Raw genomic sequence first — 18,719 nt, 5'->3', positions numbered from 1 at the left:
ATAAAACATTATTATAATATTTGATATTTATATAACATAATATAGCAAATATTATATATAATAATATTTATAATTCATATTTTTGTAGAGTAATGCTTACTTCTATATTGCTATATTATTATTTGCATAAATATTGGATATTTAAATAATAAATTATACCAAAGATTACAAAAAATATTTTTATTATGAGTATTATGAATAATTTTTATTGAAGTAGAGTAATGATTATATCCTTTTAATAGTAGTGATATTTATTTTTGTTATTATTATTAGAATTGTTATTAATATTATTATAAAAGTTTAGTTACTTATGCTAACAATACATTATATAATATAATAATATTCCAAAATATTATATATAATAATCATTATTTGATACTATATTTATTATATTTTGTTCATATAATAAAATATAAAAAATACTATGTATGTAATATTATTTATAACATATATTATAAAATGTAAATAATTATTACAAAAATTGTTGCAACATGGATTGTTTACTTTTTATTTAGCAAACAATTACAAAATAAAGCAACAATTAAAAATCCTTCTACATATTGGACACTTAAATGTAAAAATAATTGGTATCATATCGTTTGTAAAAAAAAAAAAAAAAAAATACCAGTTGATTCCTTCTTTTAATTCTGAGGGAATAAAAAAGAGAGCAGAGACGAGGAAGGAAAAACAAAGTATGATCCTACACAAGAGGAAGGGGGAGGAGAAAGGTTTGAAGGAAGAAAATGAGTCTACAGGGGTATGGTGGGGAAGATTAGTGCCTGCAAGGACCACTGACAATTCCTCTGCTTCTATTGTTCTAACAGGCTTTGCTTCAATGTAAAGGGTGGGGTTGTTAGCGTAACTGCATGCAGGTTTGAATTGCATTGCACCACCGAGACCAAGAAACCTCCATTTCAAGAGAGCCATTCCACAGTTAGAGAAAAATATATGCATAATGCAGATGGCAGGATGGTACTCCACATCGTAAGGCTTTGAACCATCTCATGCTGTGATTTAAAGTCTCCCTTCTCTAAACTCTCATGAAATTACTATTTCATGTGTAAGATAATTGTTCCCACTTTATAGGAAACCTTTTTTATCTGCCATGGAATCAGAGGTTATCAAACAAAGCAGAAACCATTGAGAGCAGCTTTAAATGCAATCCTGAACACTTGTCCCACCTAATCGACTACATAGGGACCAGAGGTGTTAGCATTCCATTGTCCGTGGACTCAGTCAACATGAGGAGCCTTGGTTTTCAACACGAATGTGAACTGTTGTGTTAGTGAAGATCACCCAAGGTTAGTTAGAGGGTTTGGTAGAGAGATACCTTTTGATATTCATGCTTTGAGTGCAATGCCTGCTCAAGATCGATAGTTTGTCCGACCGACGTCGTTGCCCTGAAACATTCCTATCAAAGAAAAGAAAGTTTCTTTAATTAAAGGTGACATGTCTAATCTTTTTCAATGTAAATAAAATACTTTCTCAAATGCCAGCTTATTTTGCAGAGACAATTATAAATAAGCCATATTTGTAGGTTGATTCCCTCCAAGTGTGTAAACACTGCAACTTCGTTGCATTATTAAAGCATTGCTCTGTTTGGCATTATTTCATCATTATTTTTGCAAATCAGTTTGGTGAAACTAATTACACACTTCAACTTTAAGTTAAATATAGATTGCATTTTTTAACTCCAAAAATGAAAGCAAGTCTTTAACCCTGACATGTTATGCAGTGCGGTCATAGAATAGACCTTCTGCAGATCTAAAATTAGCATCTATTAGTGCCAAGTCTCTCGGGAAACAAACTCCCAATCAACCAGCAGTGAGTCTATCTAAAATCTTGGGAAGAGTTCAATTTTAATTAAAGCTTTGTTCACCTCCATCCAGATCTGAATTTATTGCTGTCGCTCTAGAGCTGGCTATATGAGGTGACTTCCTGAAATCGGCTGTTTGCTCCCTGTGAAAAAAAAACCAGCATTCTGCAACCAAAAGTATTTGATAATAGGAGGGTTACTGAGATAAAGTAAGCCATTTTCAGCTGGCCCTGTGATCTCAATTCCTTCGGTGTAAAACTTTTCTTTAAATTAGTTAGTGTACCTTTGAGAACCTTGTCCTAGATTGTTTTACGTCCTTTGAAATGTTCAACAACTTCAGCAAAATCATAATTATTTTAGCTTAACCCAAAGTATAAGCCAATCTAAGATCTAGAGCACTTGTCATCACCACAGACACAATCAGGGTGTTCACAGGGTCTCTGGCCGAACCTGGATGTGATTGGATGGTCGAGACACTTTAATCTCCGCTCTGAATCCTCTGGTCATGATTGCTGCCACTCAAACTGTTGTCTCTCTTCTCTGTGCTTTCAAAATGGGCCTCTCATACCTCTCATACAACTGGAACTTAAGACTGAGTAAAGTTAAATAACTGCTCTTTTAAATAGCTTTCAGTGCCTAATGTTTATTGAATTAACACTGCACTAATAAAAATGGCTACATAGGTAAACAGGAGTGTGTACTGTGTACTGTGTAATGCTAATAGTTTAACTGTTTATGTAAAGTCAATCTAAGATACCGTTCCAGTGGGCCTGGGTAGCTCAGCGAGTAAAGACGCTGACTACCACCCCTGGAGTCGCAAGTTTGAATCCAGGGCATGCTGAGTGACTCCAGCCAGGTCTCCTAAGCAACAAAAATGGCCTGGTTGCTAAGGAGGCTAGAATCACATGGTGTAACCTCCTCATGGTCGCTATAATATGGTTTGCTCTCAGTGGGGCGCATGGTGAGGGTTGCGTGGATGCCACGGAAAATAGCTTGAAGCCTCCACACGTGCTATGTCTCCACGGTAACGCACTCAACAAGCCACGTGATAAGACAGGGAGGCAACTGAGATTCACCCTCTACCACCTGGATTGAGGCAAGTCACTACACCACCACGAGGACCTAGAACGCATTGGGAATTGGGGAGAAAAAAGATACAGTTCCCCCCAAAAATTAAAGGCCAGATGCTATTTGCATCCTGGTGCAAATAATGGTAGATACTATTTACACCCCAGTGCAAATAGTGGCAGATATTATTTGCACCCACAGCAGCAACACCTGTTGTCGATTTTGCTGTATATTCCTGTGGATTCATCAGATTATTGGGGTGTAAATAGCTGCACTGGGTGGCAGATGCTATTTACAAATAGACACTCCGAAAATGAAAATTCTGTCCTAATTTTCTCACCCTCACCTTGTTCCAAACTCATATTACTTTCTTTCTTTCATGGAACACAAAATTTGATTATTGGCAGAAGGTTCTGGCTGCTCCTTTCCATGCAATGAAAATGAATGGGGATAGAGGCTGTTGAACCAAAATGACAAATAGCGCCTTAAAAGTGGTCCATATATATATATATATATATATATATATATATATATATATATATATATATATATATATATATATATATATATATATATATATATATATATATATATATTTACGTGCCTTTCTAAACTAAAGTGTAAGAGCAGTGCAGATGTGTTTAGGGCGATCTGCCTCTTTACATTTTATTTTGTGACATTACATATTTTAGCCAGCAGGTGGAGGCAAAAGTAAATTTGTGTGTGTAATATGAGCCAGTTGGTGACGTGAAGTGAGTCAGTGTCACTCAGTGTCACTCAGTGTTTATATTCAACAGCATTCCGTGATTGCTCCTGATACTACTACACTACTAAAGCTAGGAAATATCTTTAAATGGCTTTAAACTAACAACTTCAGCATTAAGGCTCATCACAACTGAGAGACACAAGACTGATTAATTACACGAGCTGAAGGTGCTTACCTCTTATCGGACTTTCCACATTAGAGAGGACAAAATGGCAGAAGACATTGCTGTTTCTATAGTGAGAGACTCTTGCACACCGGCTAGTGCGAAATAGGGAGGAATTCCCCCACTTGGATGGCTATTTTTCCACTGAGAAATAGGATGCATTTCACCACAACTACATTATCTTCAGAAAGCTGACTAATAGACTACGGCATCATTGCAAACGCTCCAGCTCTCTCTCTCTCTCTCTCTCTTTGGCTAGGTGATCTCAGATTTTACTATCCTTGTGGGGACATTTGGTCCCCAAAATGCAGTACAAACATGTACACACACACATCCTTGTTTCTCCAATAACATGTTAGAAACAGCCCAAGCTGTGATAGTAGTTCTGAAGGGATGTTTTTGAAAGCCTTGTACGCATCATTTGTTTTTAAACATCAACGGAAGATTCTGATCCGTCGCGTAAGAAGTTCCATGCTCAAATGCGTTTTTATGACCGTACTCAATATTTCCTAATTTTTAAAACATTACTTGTTCATTGAACTGTTGTGTATAAGCAATATCCCATTCGCAATCATGTTATATGGCCCTAAATCAGCAATGCTGGTATTCGGCCTCAGGCACGAGGCCGGAGGTCGAGTGCCATAGGTTAACACAGCAGTGCTGATGTAGGGCCATATAGCACTCTTGTTCGTGTGATATTGCTTAAATAAATATATAGTGGAAAATAGCACACAAGTTGTGTAGACTACTTTTATTGTGTTTATGACTTTCAATGTATGAAAAAGATCAGCCAGACCACTCTGCTTAACTTAATCTTTTGTGTTCCATGGATGAAAAAATAGGTTTGGAATGGCCCTCATTTTGGATTGAGTTTAAGTAAATGATGACAGAATGTATATTTTTGGGTGAACTAATACTTTTTTAATGTGAACAAACAGGTTTTTAATTTGCATAATGTCATGTACAAGAGAACATGAATGGCTATCTAGGTTTGTTACATGCATTTGTCAGAATCTGGAATTCAATATATAAAAAAAGTATTTTTGTGATGGGGTACAATGTTAAATTGTGTGGGATCATGGCTCTCCCAGAATACCTTCAGCAACTGGGCAAAGTTTTCTCTGGCTCTAACACCACACAAACCACCTCTGCGTGTCATGTTTTACCTGTTTGAGGATAAGGAGAGATCAATGTGTAAACTCCTTTGCTGAAGAGTCACACACAAGTAAGTTAAACAGAGCTGGCTTGAGGTCCCATTCGGTGAGGTCAATTGCCTTGCCTTGACTGGTTGCATCTCCGGTGGTAGGATCAGTCCTCCATAATGATTAACTTTATGTGTCTTCTCACCCTGTCATAAGAGCACAAGGGCAGTCAATCAGTTCATAGCATCAGCTGGGTTCTTTTCTACAAGCTAAAACATAATTGCAACCTCAGCTAAATTGAATGCAGGACACAATGAAAAGAAGTCTTAGATGCCATTCACACCTAACGCAGCCTTGTTCTTTTAAAGTGACTTGGCATCTTAAAAGACAACAAGACGGTGCAATGTCAAAGACATCCGTGCATATTTAAATAGAATAACAATTAAAAAACAGTGCAGGCAATGCAAAAATGTGCTCTGTAAGAATGCCCCTGAAGGCTTGGTTACAAAAAATCTGATATTTTAGCAAACCGACTTAAACCTGTTTAATTATTTTGTACTCTAAACAGCATAAAAAAAATTAAAAAAAAACACTTATAGTTTGAAATCAGATTAAAATCTGATTTTTTTGGAATGTATCTCAGTTTAAACGGCCATATGGGATTTCAATTACTTTTTTTGGCATTTGGGATACAACACATATGTTACACATACTGTATACATGATGCACAATATTATCTGAAGCTGTTTTAATATACAATCAGTTCGCTTTTTGACTGAGCAAACATATACTGTCAATTTTGTAGTGACCAGTGAATGAGTGAATGAGTCAATGGTTTTGGACACAATATAAATGTGTGAAATGCCTCTTTCACTTATGTTCTCTCATGCATGCGCCTCATGAGTTCAACTCTGGAAAGATGTCATGATTAATTAAGTTAAATTAATCCTATTTAACTTGCAAAGTTCAGTTCAGTCTAGACAGACTTAAAAATCATATTTAAAACCATATCAGATTTGTGTATGGTGTGAACAAAATCTAGGAGAAGAAGAGATTTCCTCTTGGAGCTAGAGGGAAAAGACCCGGGAAAACAAGAAATTATTCAATGAAATGACTCATTTTGGGTTAACAGGCATGGGGTGCATCAAACAAACAAGGATAATACATTAAGTACTTCAACTGAAAAGATTATGCACTCATAATAAGGCTGGATTCAAACAAGCATGGCCATTAGCAGGAATTGATAGACAAGAACTGGGTCAGACAGAGATGGAATTCAGAATTTTTGAAAGTCTGTTTTTTTTTTTATTCTTCCACTGTCTTTAAACAACAAGCCCTGAGCAGAACATCAAGTGGTTGTGGTGTTGCCTTGGAGAAGCCATTGAAGTTTAATCAAAGTATAAAGCCAGCTACTCCATATGCGGTAAGGCTGGCTGAATAAGCAGGTTTGTGTGTGTGTGTGTGTGTGTGTGTGTGTGTGTGTGTGTGTGTGTGTGTGTGTGTGTGTGTGTGTGTGAGGAGACCTTCATGGGGGAAAAAACACATGAATTTCACATGTGTGCACATGTGGGAGCATATTAAATTCATGTGTTTTTGTTCAATCAAATGTGATACTTTTACACATGAAAGTTTGAAAATACATTTACATTTTGGCACTTTTATACAAAGTGACTTCTAGTGAATTTATTTGTTAAGTTTTGAAGTTCCATTCAATTAACTAGCTTTCCTTATGTTTGTCCATATATGCACTCAAATTGACGTAAATGTACGGACATATCCTTGAGAATTTATTTTTAATGTAATTTCAATAATATTTAGTTAATATATTAGGTCATTTAAATAATATTTTAAGGTATACATTTTATCTGCGCATTCCCTGGGAATGGAACTATTTAAAGATATGTAAGGTTTTTTTTTTATTTTGTTTAATTAGTTTTTTTATTGAAATAAAATTTTAAAAACATTTTCACAAGGATGTGTCTGTATGTTTATGGTAATTTGAGTGCATATATGGACAAACATAAGGAAAGCTAGTTAATTGAATGGAACGTCAAAACTGAAAAAACTAAATTCCAATTCCATATCTTCCATCATTAATTTATTAGCACCGGACTCTGCTTAATAATCTCTGCTTCAGTCTTCTCTATTATCTCTTGTAAATCTATATAGCTTTGATATTAAAAAGTAATGAAAAGACTAACCTGTGGGGTTATTTTCATTACCAGGCAAGATGGCAGCGGGGTAGTAATTTTACCAGAGACTGAAATATGGAAAACCAAAGCTATGTCATTTCACAAAACAAACAAAGCAAAGCAAAGCAAAACGAAATAAAATAAAAGCAAATCAAAACAAAACAAAGCAAAACAAATCAAAGCAAAGCAAAACAAAATAAAGCAAATCAAACCAAAACAAAAGAAAACAAAGCAAAGCAAAGCAAAACAAAATAAAGCAAACCAAACCAAAACTAAGCAAAGCAAAGCAAAACAAAATAAAGCAAAGCAAAACAAAATAAAGCAAAGCAAAGCAAAACAAAATAAAGCAATGCAAAGCAAAACAAAATAAAGCAAAGCAAAGCAAAGCAAAGCAAAACAAAATAAAGCAAAGCAAAGCAAAACAAAATAAATCAAAGCAAAGCAAAGCAAAGCAAAACAAAATAAAGCAAAGCAAAGCAAAGCAAAACAAATAAAGCAAACCAAACCAAAACTAAGCAAAGCAAAGCAAAACAAAATAAAGCAAAGCAAAGCAAAACAAAATAAAGCAAAGCAAAGCAAAACAAAATAAAGCAAAGCAAAGCAAAACAAAATAAAGCAAAGCAAAGCAAAACAAAATAAAGCAAAGCAAAGCAAAACAAAATAAAGCAAAGCAAAGCAAACCAAAACAAAACAAAGCAAAGAAAAACAAAACCACAAACAAAACAAACCCACAAACAAAAAAACAGTAACACTTTATTTTGAGGATCAGAAGTGAGACAGTAATCAATGACAAATAACTGCACTTGTAAGTGACTAGTTATGGACTTCTTTGGCATTATAAGGCATTTATGAGGCCTTTATTTGCTGATTTCTTCTTCATGGCCCTTACAGCCCCTTTACACTTTCCTAAAAATTTACTTTTATTATTAATAGCTACTAGTTCTAAATAATTTCTTTAACAGGTTCTCAATACACTATGTGAATGTGCAGCTTAAAGATGTAAAATAAATATAGAATGTGTATTTCAATAAAGGAGTTCAAATAAGCTGAAAAGCACAGTGCTGTTATACAAAAGTGAAGAAAGTACTATAGTTATTCTCGATGTTTAGTCTTTATACATGGAGCAGTATTTCAAAAATGTATTTATAACAACCTGTTAGAATTAATCATTTGTTTCTATTACTGATCCATATATTAAGACTAAACATCAAGAATAACTACTGTCTCTTTTGTATTGTGTTGAAGCCGAGTTTTTGAATGCCTTGTGTGAATATGCATTCTATATTTATTTTACACCAATAAGCTGCACAATCACACAGTGTACTGAGAAACTATAAATGCTGTAATTTGCATGATAGATAATGGTGTCTTGTGTGTTTTTTTGTTTAGTTTTTTTTTACCTAATAACTTTATTGTTTGGGGAAAAAATTGTAAAAGGGCTATAATGTAAGAATAAGGATGCAGTCAATAAAGGCCTCATAAATGCCTTATAATGCCAAACACGTCCATAACTAGTCACTTACACGTCTTATTTCTGATCAAAAAAACAACAACAACAATACAACAAAATAAAGAAATAATGAATTAAAAGAATCAAAACAAATTAAAATTGTATTCCAGTTAACACAAAGACCCTGATTTAAATTGGACAATAATTTTCTTTTAAACTGCATGTAAACAGAAAAGTTTAAAACCATTGGTTTAGCTCAATGGATGACTGACATGTGAATAGATGGTCCTTTAATATTTTCCAGGATGCATCATTGCATTGCCAAATGCGATGTCATTAAAACCTTTTCTTACTTATTTTATGCATCTATCTTCAAATGTTTTATTTCTTGTATGGACAATCATTTATTAAAGGTTTCTTTCTAGAGAACAGATATAGAAAACACACATACTATCTAAAATTGCTGCAAAAGCAAAAGGAAGCAAAAATGGGCATGTTCTGCACTCGTCGAGTTCTGCAACCCTTTGTCAGTATTTTATGCAAATGTTCGTACATCCAGTGATAAGACAATGGCGTTCTAATGGAAGCATAAGAGCCGGCAGCATTATCTGCAAACTGCGTTATGCATGTTGGCTTATGGAAGAGTAATGAACCCACTGAACCCATTCCAATACTTCCCACACGTCTCTTTACATCCATCTCTCCCCTCTCTCTTTTCTCCTCTGTTTATGCTCAGCTTTCATCCCTTCTTCATTACCTCTTTGAACCATTTATTTCCTATCTCTCAGCTCAAATCCTTTTCTCAGCCCCCCATTTTGTGGTGTAATCCCCTCAACCACTCTCTTGCCAGGATGTGTGCTGTTCTAGATGTGTTGAAGGTCGACCACAGGCACCCATCTTTGCTGCAGCTTGAGGTTGGCGTAAACTCTAAGCAAAGATGTCAAGGGAAATGCCTCTTCTCAGAGTATCAAAAAGAGATAGTTCAAACAATAATGAAAATTCTGTCATCATTTACTCACCCTCATGCCGTTATAAATCCATATGACTTTCTTCGGTTTAACATAAAAAGAGATGATTAGCAGAATGACATTCTTAGTCACCATTTACTTACACTGGAAAAAGAAGCAATGAAAGTCAAAGATGATTGAGGCTGTCTGTGTTCCACAGAAAGAGTGTCATACGGGTTTGGAACAATCTGAGGTTTAGAAAATGATTACAGAATTTTCATTTTTGAGTGAACTATCCCTTTAAAAATAGGAGCTGGAAAGTAAAAAAATGGTTCTGTGTGAAAATGCTTTACTACAAGCCTAGGATGGAAAGGTACGAAAGGTACGCCATCATCTCACATTCTCTCTTTGTGCAGCTCTCATTCTGCCTTACAAAATGGATGCAAAGACAGACTATGGACTCCATCAGTTTTAAGATGTTATTTTCTGTGATTATGCTGCGATTGTGCAGATGGCTTTATATTTAGTGCTAGTTTCTGCTTGGTGAACATGCCTGCACCCTTTAATCCCCTGTTGACACAAGCTCTAGTGCAGACAGGGCTGAGATTTACAAAGAGAGAGAGAGAGAGAGAGAGAGAGAGAGAGAGAGAGAGACAGCATTGAATGATCAGAGAGGCTCATAGCACATCCCCTCCCCCTCACATACATGAGTAAAATCTTGTGTATGATTATATATCTGAGGAAAAAAAAGACTGTATTGCAGACAGTTGCAGATCTACACAAATAGCTGAGAACACAACAAAAATGTGTTCCTACGTAATTACTATGTACTTACCTTTATTACTATTTACATATTGTGTAACTGCATGTAATTGCATCTTTAGTTACTATTGGAAATATGCTCCAGTATGTACACATCTTAATTTGCATCCTATAGTAATATATAACATTTTAATAGTACATAATTCAATAACATACACTCACCGGCCACTTTATTAGGAACACCTGTACACCTACTTATTCATGCGATTTATCTAATCAGCCAGTCGTGTGGCAGCAGTGCAGTGCATAAAATCATGCAGATACGGCTCAGGAGTTTCAGTTAATGTTCATATCAACCATCGGAATGGGGAAAAATGTGATGTCAGTGATTTCAACTGTGACATGATTATTGGTGTCAGACGGGTTGGTTTGAATATTTCTGTAATTGCTGATCTTCTGGGATTTTCACACACAACAGCCTCTTGAGTTTACTCAGAACGGTGCAAAAACAGAAAACATCCGGTGAACAGCAGTTCTGTGAATGGATACTCTTTGTTGATAAGAGAGTTTAACGGAGAATGGCCAGACTGGTTTGAGCTGACAGAAAGGCGGTAACTCAAATAACCCCTCTGTACAATTGCAGTGAGCAGAATAGCATCTCAGAATGCACATGTCAAACCTTGAGGTGGATGTGCTACAACAGCAGAAGACCAAGTCGGGTTCCACTTATGTCAGCCAAGAACAGAAAACTGAGGCTGCAGTGGGCCTACCATCTGTGTACCTCAACAGAAATCAAGATTCATCAGACCAGGCGATGTGTTTCCAATTGTCTACAGTCCAGTTTTAGTGAGCCTGTGCCCACTGCAGCCTCAGTTCCCTGTTCTAAGCTGACAGTAGTGGTACCCGGAGGGATCTTCTGCTGCTATAGCCCGGGATGGGCAATGAATGTTCGACGTGTTGTATGTTCAGAAATGCTTTTCTGTATAGTGCTGTTTTAACGCATGTTTATTTGGGTTACTTTCACCTTCCTGACTGGCCATTCTCCTCTGACCTCTGTCATTAACAAGCCATTTTTGCCCACAGAACTGCCGCTCGCTCGCTGGATGTTTTTTGTTTTTTGCACCATTCTGAGTAAACTCTAGAGCAGTGTTTCCCAACCACTGTGCCACAGCAGACAAGTGCGCCATGAAAGATTATCAGGTATGCCATGGAAAATTATAAAATTCCACAAAATAAATAAATGCATAAATAAAAATCTAAAAATATTTGGGGGTTGGACTCCCGCTTGATTGATTACAGCAGTAGTCAATCACGTGCTTGGAAATCGCAGTCAAACCGAGGCACATCACTTGATTGGTTACAGCTATGATCAATCGTATGCTCAGCTACAGAAGCGTGTGCACAGTGAATCTTTGTCTGACAGGAATGGAGCTTGAACTATGAAGAAGAGGCACTCGTGAAACTTCTCATCGTAAACAAGCTAAATGACCTGGGACCTGTACCGACTGACTGAATGAGAGGGGCATGTTGTTAGTTCACTTCAGCATCTTTCATCTTCCTTATTCACCAAGGAGAGAAAAGGGTGGAAGATCTATGATTCATGCGTAAAAGTGAGTGGTTTATACACGTTAAGGGTCACATCAGCGCTGCCGAATACATTGAAGTCTATGAAGTGACTTTACACTAAAGCATTTTTCCACACAAGTTTTGCTTCACAAATAATGTCTTTGAGAGTACAAAGCAGCAAGACATTTAAAAACTGTCCAGATTTGTGAAGAGATATTGAATGTTCTTTTAAATATTACCTTACCCGAGTATCAGGGACCCCAGTTATTGAACTAATTTAAATTCATCATTGCTAAGGCCTAAACATAAACAAGTCCTTTTATTACTTTCTGCTATAAAAGAAACAGGCAGTTTTTTCTCTCTTTCTTCCAAATACAAGTTTTCAATGTTTACTGAGCACATCTCATGCTTTCTAAATCGGCCTTCCATGACTCTTTCTGCAATGCTTGTCATGTGCAAGGCAATGCGGCACTTGACACTGGTATTGAATGGAGCGTTGACGCCTGGACTTAATGACGTAAAATGTGCTTTACAGTGACAAAAGAATATTATTGAAACTCAAAATGATTATTATTAGGATATTATTGTCCTCTTTTCATGTCAAGTCATGCTCAGCAGTTTAAATCTGTAGGAAAATTATACCATAGATCTGCTTTGTGTTTATAATTCTTAAACATTCTACTGTAGTCAGTAGATTTGCAGTCATGTAAGTTTTAATGAAGGAAAAGGATGTTATTGAAACTCACTATTATCAGACTAGTATTGTAGCCTTTTTGGATGAAAAATAATGCTCAGACTGAAGGAAGATTATAGATATTTTGTTCTTTTAATGCTTAAACACTATAAAGTCTCTTGGTAGATTTCGGTCATGAAGGACTCAAAATGATTCAATGACTTGCTCATACCACATAAGACGCTCATTTGTCCCCACCTAGTGACATCTCCAGTAATGGCCACTGAACTAATCAATTAATAAAATGTCACAAATTTGTGACACAGAAGCAAGCCTCATCAAAATACCCTTTATTTTTGCAGCTAATTCTGCACAATTGTGCAGTAAATGTGCTCTAAATGAATCATTAAAATTGCTGGAATTGGTGCTTTTAGCTAATTCTTAAAAAAAAAAAAAAAAATATATATATATATATATATATATATATATATATATATATATATATATATATATATATATATATATATATATATCCCCAGAAAAACGTTTATGGACCAGTGATTCTCTTTTCAACCAGTGACCTTTATTGCCCTTCATGAGTTTGCATTCCTATAATTTGCTGTGGCATTGCAAGAATTAATTTGCAAGAACAAATCTACAAATTAGAAAATAAGTACATTTGTTGTTTTTACATTACCCAATTAAAGCTCTTGCCACCTGTTACCTCATTACACAGCATACAGTACATACGTGACATGATAGTGGTATGCCGTAGTATTTTTTTATTCTTAAAAAGTGTGCCGTGGCAGAAAAAAGGTTGGGAACACTGCTCTAGAGAGTGTTGTGTTTGAAAATCCCAGGAAAACAGCAGTTACAGAAATACTCAAACGACCCCTTTGGTACAAACTATCATGCCATGGTCGAAATGACTGAGAAATTTTTTTTTCCCCATTCTGATGGTTACAGTGACAATCAAATTAAGCTCCTGCTCATATATGCTTGATTGTATACATTGCCACACAATTGGCTGATTAGATAATTGTATGAATATGTAGATGTACAGGTGCATCTAATAAAGTGGCCTGTGTGTGTATGTGTGTGTGTGTGTGTGTGTGTGTGTGTGGGTATATATATATATATATATGAAAATGTCAGTCATCATGTGGCCTTTTGTTTTACTGTGTTATTATGGTGGTATCATAATAGTGAACTGTAAAATATACAGGCACCAAAATACCATCTGGTAATGACTGAAACATTGTCACTTTTTTATTGTTGTTCTTGTTTTTTCGATGAAATTCTGGCAACCATAACTGCCATTTTTTTACCATATATTTAACAATGTTTTTTTTTTTTTTCAGTGTAACCCTACTCACAATGTTAATCCTAATCCAGTAAATGCAAATCTTGTGATATTGTATACTTGTTCAGTAAAACTAAGTACATTGTATCAGCTGCTTGACATTTTAACCTAGGTACATTAAAGACACTTAGTATATTGTGTGAACTCACCTTCCCATTTCTTCTCAAATTTAGTGAGTTACTCATTTTAAAGGGATGCCACCATTCAAAACCCATAGACGAGCAGAAGAGAGTGGCAACCACAGGAGTGTAGACAACCATTTCAGCACTAGCATTAATTTCAGCACCGGCCACTGGACAGCTCCCTCTGAGCTTTCAGCACACTGCACTGCATACCAGTTCTGCTTTCAGCAACAGCCCTCCTGCTGAATCATATACAACAGCCCTGATTTTGAAAACGTACAGTTTCTGAGAAAAAGAGAATTTAAATATGAATGTTCTGCAGTGAAATGCATTTATGTGTGTTTCGTGAAGGTGTGTGTGTGCGTGTGTGTGTGTGTGTGTGTGTGTGTGTGCCATTAGAGAAATTTCACTTGATAGGAAATCGTTGTGACAGAAGTTTCGCTGCAGCGGCATCCAGGGAAGCTTGGCAGATGAAAGGCCAGGCCTGTCATGCTCCTCTAGGCTGAAGTAAACTTAGAGTGCAAGTTTGAGCTAAGCAAAAGTTTTCTTCAACTGGAGATGTCAGGACATCAGGGGCGAACTCATCTTACGCACTAACCACGAAATCCAATTTAACCAGTCTTTGTCATTTTTTTTATTAAACACGCCTTCATTTTATATATAGTAAAACTTATTATAGTGACTTATTCACAAAAATCAGCAGACTGTAAACAGATTTCTGTTTAAGAGGCATTTGTGTGCACTTTCTAGCAATCATGATAGCAGAAATTCATCACTTGATGATCAAGACAAGGAGAAGAGCACTGATATTTTAAGGACTCGATTCCACTATTTGGATTGCACTGGAGGAGCGATGCTGATGCTGCCCAAGTAAAGTATTCCAGATAGTGGTATTATGCTGCATTCACCACAACCTAGTATTCACAATTGTATCATTTAGCACAAAAACAAAATTGTGGTTTGTGTGGTATTTGTGTAGAGTATCCAATAATAATGTAGATAGTGTATTTAAATAAAAAAAAAAAATGCTGTCAGTGAGCGCAGTTCATTCTCAACAGAGTGTAGAAATAAATTATTCACTACATGAGATCTTTCAATTTTCAAAACCATTCTTTTTTATATATATAATCTATGCACTGTTGAGTTCAAATTAATTGGTTGCTGTCAGACTATATATTTGTTTAAATTTGGATTTTTGTACATGTCCATTTTGGAGTAATGTATATATATATATATATATATATATATATATATATATATATATATATATATATATATATACACTCACCTAAAGGATTATTAGGAACACCTGTTCAATTTCTCATTAATGCAATTATCTAATCAACCAATCACATGGCAGTTGCTTCAATGCATTTAGGGGTGTGGTCCTGGTCAAGACAATCTCCTGAACTCCAAACTGAATGTCAGAATGGGAAAGAAAGGTGATTTAAGCCATTTTGAGCGTGGCATGGTTGTTGGTGCCAGACGGGCCAGTCTGAGTATTTCACAATCTGCTCAGTTACTGGGATTTTCACGCACAACCATTTCTAGGGTTTACAAAGAATGGTGTGAAAAGCGAAAAACATCCAGTATGCGGCAGTCCTGTGGGCAAAAATGCCTTGTTGATGCTAGAGGTCAGAGGAGAATGGGCCGACTGATTCAAGCTGATAGAAGAGCAACTTTGCCTGAAATAACCACTCGTTACAACCGAGGTATGCAGCAAAGCATTTGTGAAGCCACAACACGAACAACCTTGAGGCGGATGGGCTACAACAGCAGAAGACCCCACCGGGTACCACTCATCTCCACTACAAATAGGAAAAAGAGGCTACAATTTGCAAGAGCTCACCAAAATTGGACAGTTGAAGACTGGAAAAATGTTGCCTGGTCTGATGAGTCTCGATTTCTGTTGAGACATTCAGATGGTAGAGTCAGAATTTGGCGTAAACAGAATGAGAACATGGATCCATCATGCCTTGTTACCACTGTGCAGGCTGGTGGTGGTGGTGTAATGGTGTGGGGGATGTTTTCTTGGCACACTTTAGGCCCCTTAGTGCCAATTGGGCATCGTTTAAATGCCACGGCCTACCTGAGCATTGTTTCTGACCATGTCCATCCTTTTATGGCCACCATGTACCCATCCTCTGATGGCTACTTCCAGCAGGATAATGCACCATGTCACAAAGCTTGAATCATTTCAAATTGGTTTCTTGAACATGACAATGAGTTCACTGTACTAAAATGGCCCCCACAGTCACCAGATCTCAACCCAATAGAGCATCTTTGGGATGTGGTGGAACAGGAGCTTCGTGCCCTGGATGTGCATCCCACAAATCTCCATCAACTGCAAGATGCTATCCTATGAATATGGGCCAACATTTCTAAAGAATGCTTTCAGCACCTTGTTGAATCAATGCCACGTAGAATTAAGGCAGTTCTGAAGGCGAAAGGGGGTCAAACACAGTATTAGTATGGTGTTCCTAATAATCCTTTAGGTGAGTGTATATATATATATATATATATATATATATATATATATATATATATATATATATATATATACAGTATTTCAATTTCTTTTACTTTCAAGGACAAGTCTAATATTCTAAATCATAAAAGGATAAGTCAGCAGAGGCTCAGATCTAAAAATATTATGCCAACTGGCACAGCTTGGGTAAATCCACCCATGTCAAAAAGATAACCATCTTGATTATTGCATTGAGGTTGAAGCTTCATGATGATTTTTTATGGGCAAAGCTGTACAGTATGTGATTTATTATTTTTCATTGGTATGTTCTCTAAGGTATTGCTGTTTGAGCTACATAATTCTAATTTCTGTCCTCCAATTACAGCATTTCTTAGAGTCAAATTTTACATATTGTTCTCTCAATCTCTGCTGCTCTGCAAAAGAGCTCAGAGTTTGTAGATTCAGCTCGGTATCTTCTTACAGTGCTTCTGATTGCATTCTTCTGGCTAGAATTTTATCCTGTTCCTAGGATCCGCTAAATCTGGCTTTCTTCCATCTTAGGTGTCGCAGTCCCAAGAGCCTCCCATCATAACTGGATCTACTCAGGTTTTGAATTGCCTTAACCCTTCGAATTCCTTCTTCAGTCCCTAACATATCTCAAGATTCACATTCTTCCTTCTAACTCCCATCATTTGGGACTGCTGCATCAATCAATTCCTGTTGTTTTCTTGTCTATAGTTACAATGTCCAAGCTTTTGGCTGGCTGGTTTTCCATCAGTGTCTACAGCACCTCTAAATTGGACCAGGGATTGTTCATCTTGTACTAAGTCTAGATCTTACAACATTCCTGTTGATGGCTTTGATCTTGTTCCTCCCTTTTTAATTGTTCAGGACCTGTCTTACTCTGAAATTACACTATATGGAAGGATCAATGTCCTGCAGAGTTTAGCCCCAACCCTCAAACACATGTGAACCAGCTAAGGTCTTCAAGATTATTGGAAAAATGTAGGCAGGTATAAGGCAGTGGCCCTCCAGTATCAGCACTAAACAGCACTACTATAAAGACATACATGTGTGGACACCCTCTTATAATTAATGGGTTTGGCTATTTTAGCTACACCATTATTAAAAAATAGCATGCATTCTCCTTAGACAAACATTTTCTATTTAAAAAGTTGTAGCAAAAACCTCAGTGACTTTTAAAGTGGAACTGTCATATGATGTCAATCTGTGCTGCTAAGCGGCCATGTAGCACTGTTTGTTTTTTAACCCGTATTTTTAGAATGAGATCTAACAGCAAATAATCTATATATACTGTATTAACCATGTTTCATGTTATATACTGTATTAACCAAGTCTAGAATGCCATGATTGTTGAAAAGGGACATACCTGTTCACATCTCCTCATAGGTAGGGTTTGGGGTATAACCTCCGGAGCAGCACACTTGAGTAGAGTAGACCATTTTCTGCCTCCAGAACATCCTCTCTGCCCCCCAAAACAGCCCATGCCCATGTAAAAACAAGAAATATACTGTACCTTATTACTGTACCTATCATGGATTATAATTGATCCAGATAACTGGAAATACCCAAATGGAGAAAGTACAATATTTCTGTTATTACCAGAAATTATATAGATTGCTATAAATGTATTTTCTTATAAAACCATTTTCGGTATGTGGTGATACATATATATATAAGTAAAAAGATGGGTAGGGTTATGGTTACCAGTCTTTAGTAATTATAATCAGCTTTATATAAAACAATAGAAGTCTAGGGTATGTCTTCATTCATATATCCATGTAAACATCAGCTGGTAACTCCCCTAGCTATTTCCCACTGGTGTTAAATCAGCCCTAAAAATTCAAAGCTCTATATTTTAGCTATGAATTTACTGTGCCATAAAACAGAAGATCCCACCATCACAAATGTACTCAGCGGCAATAAAAACATATCAACCACTATAAAACTAGAACCCACTGTAAGCATTTATTACAAAATAATAAGTTTCCCTCTATAACAGTAAAATAAATTAGAGGGTAACTAGTTTATCGTTATCTACCACAATATCCCATGGGTGCAGAGTAATTTAATTGCACACACACAAAAAAAATTACTTACTAGACTGTCGGCTTGACCAGATTTCTCTGATTTACAAGCTGCTGTGAAAAAATGAGCATAAGGCATGTGATGGAGAATCTAGTATCTAGAGCTCAATTACA

The 18,719-nt window shown here is 36.2% G+C and overlaps 1 protein-coding gene across 5 annotated transcripts in view; it reads right to left on the bottom strand.

Moving 5' to 3' along the window:
- Positions 1–18,719, bottom strand: part of LOC127623886 (uncharacterized) — an 88,494-nt gene that overhangs the window by 26,222 nt on the left and 43,553 nt on the right. For 4 of the 5 annotated variants that reach the window (XR_007968106.1, XR_007968107.1, XR_007968105.1 and 1 more), the window contains 4 exons: positions 17,888–17,983; positions 14,058–14,272; positions 4,980–5,161; positions 1,331–1,411 (listed from right to left, as the gene is read on the bottom strand). Coding sequence is in view for 1 of the 5 variants with exons in the window: in XM_052098470.1 (XP_051954430.1) it covers positions 1,331–1,411; positions 4,980–5,161; positions 14,058–14,168 (374 nt within the window). In the remaining 4 variants the exon portion in view is untranslated. Of the gene's footprint in view, positions 1–1,330; positions 1,412–4,979; positions 5,162–14,057; positions 14,290–17,887; positions 17,984–18,719 lie in introns of those variants that run through there. The other variant, XM_052098470.1, reaches the window with a different exon arrangement.

Source organism: Xyrauchen texanus, chromosome 30 (genome assembly GCF_025860055.1).
Source record: "Xyrauchen texanus isolate HMW12.3.18 chromosome 30, RBS_HiC_50CHRs, whole genome shotgun sequence".
In the NCBI taxonomy this organism is placed as follows: domain Eukaryota; kingdom Metazoa; phylum Chordata; class Actinopteri; order Cypriniformes; family Catostomidae; genus Xyrauchen; species Xyrauchen texanus.
The sequence above is the reverse complement of the archived record's forward strand: the minus strand, read 5'-3'. Positions and strand labels throughout refer to the sequence as shown.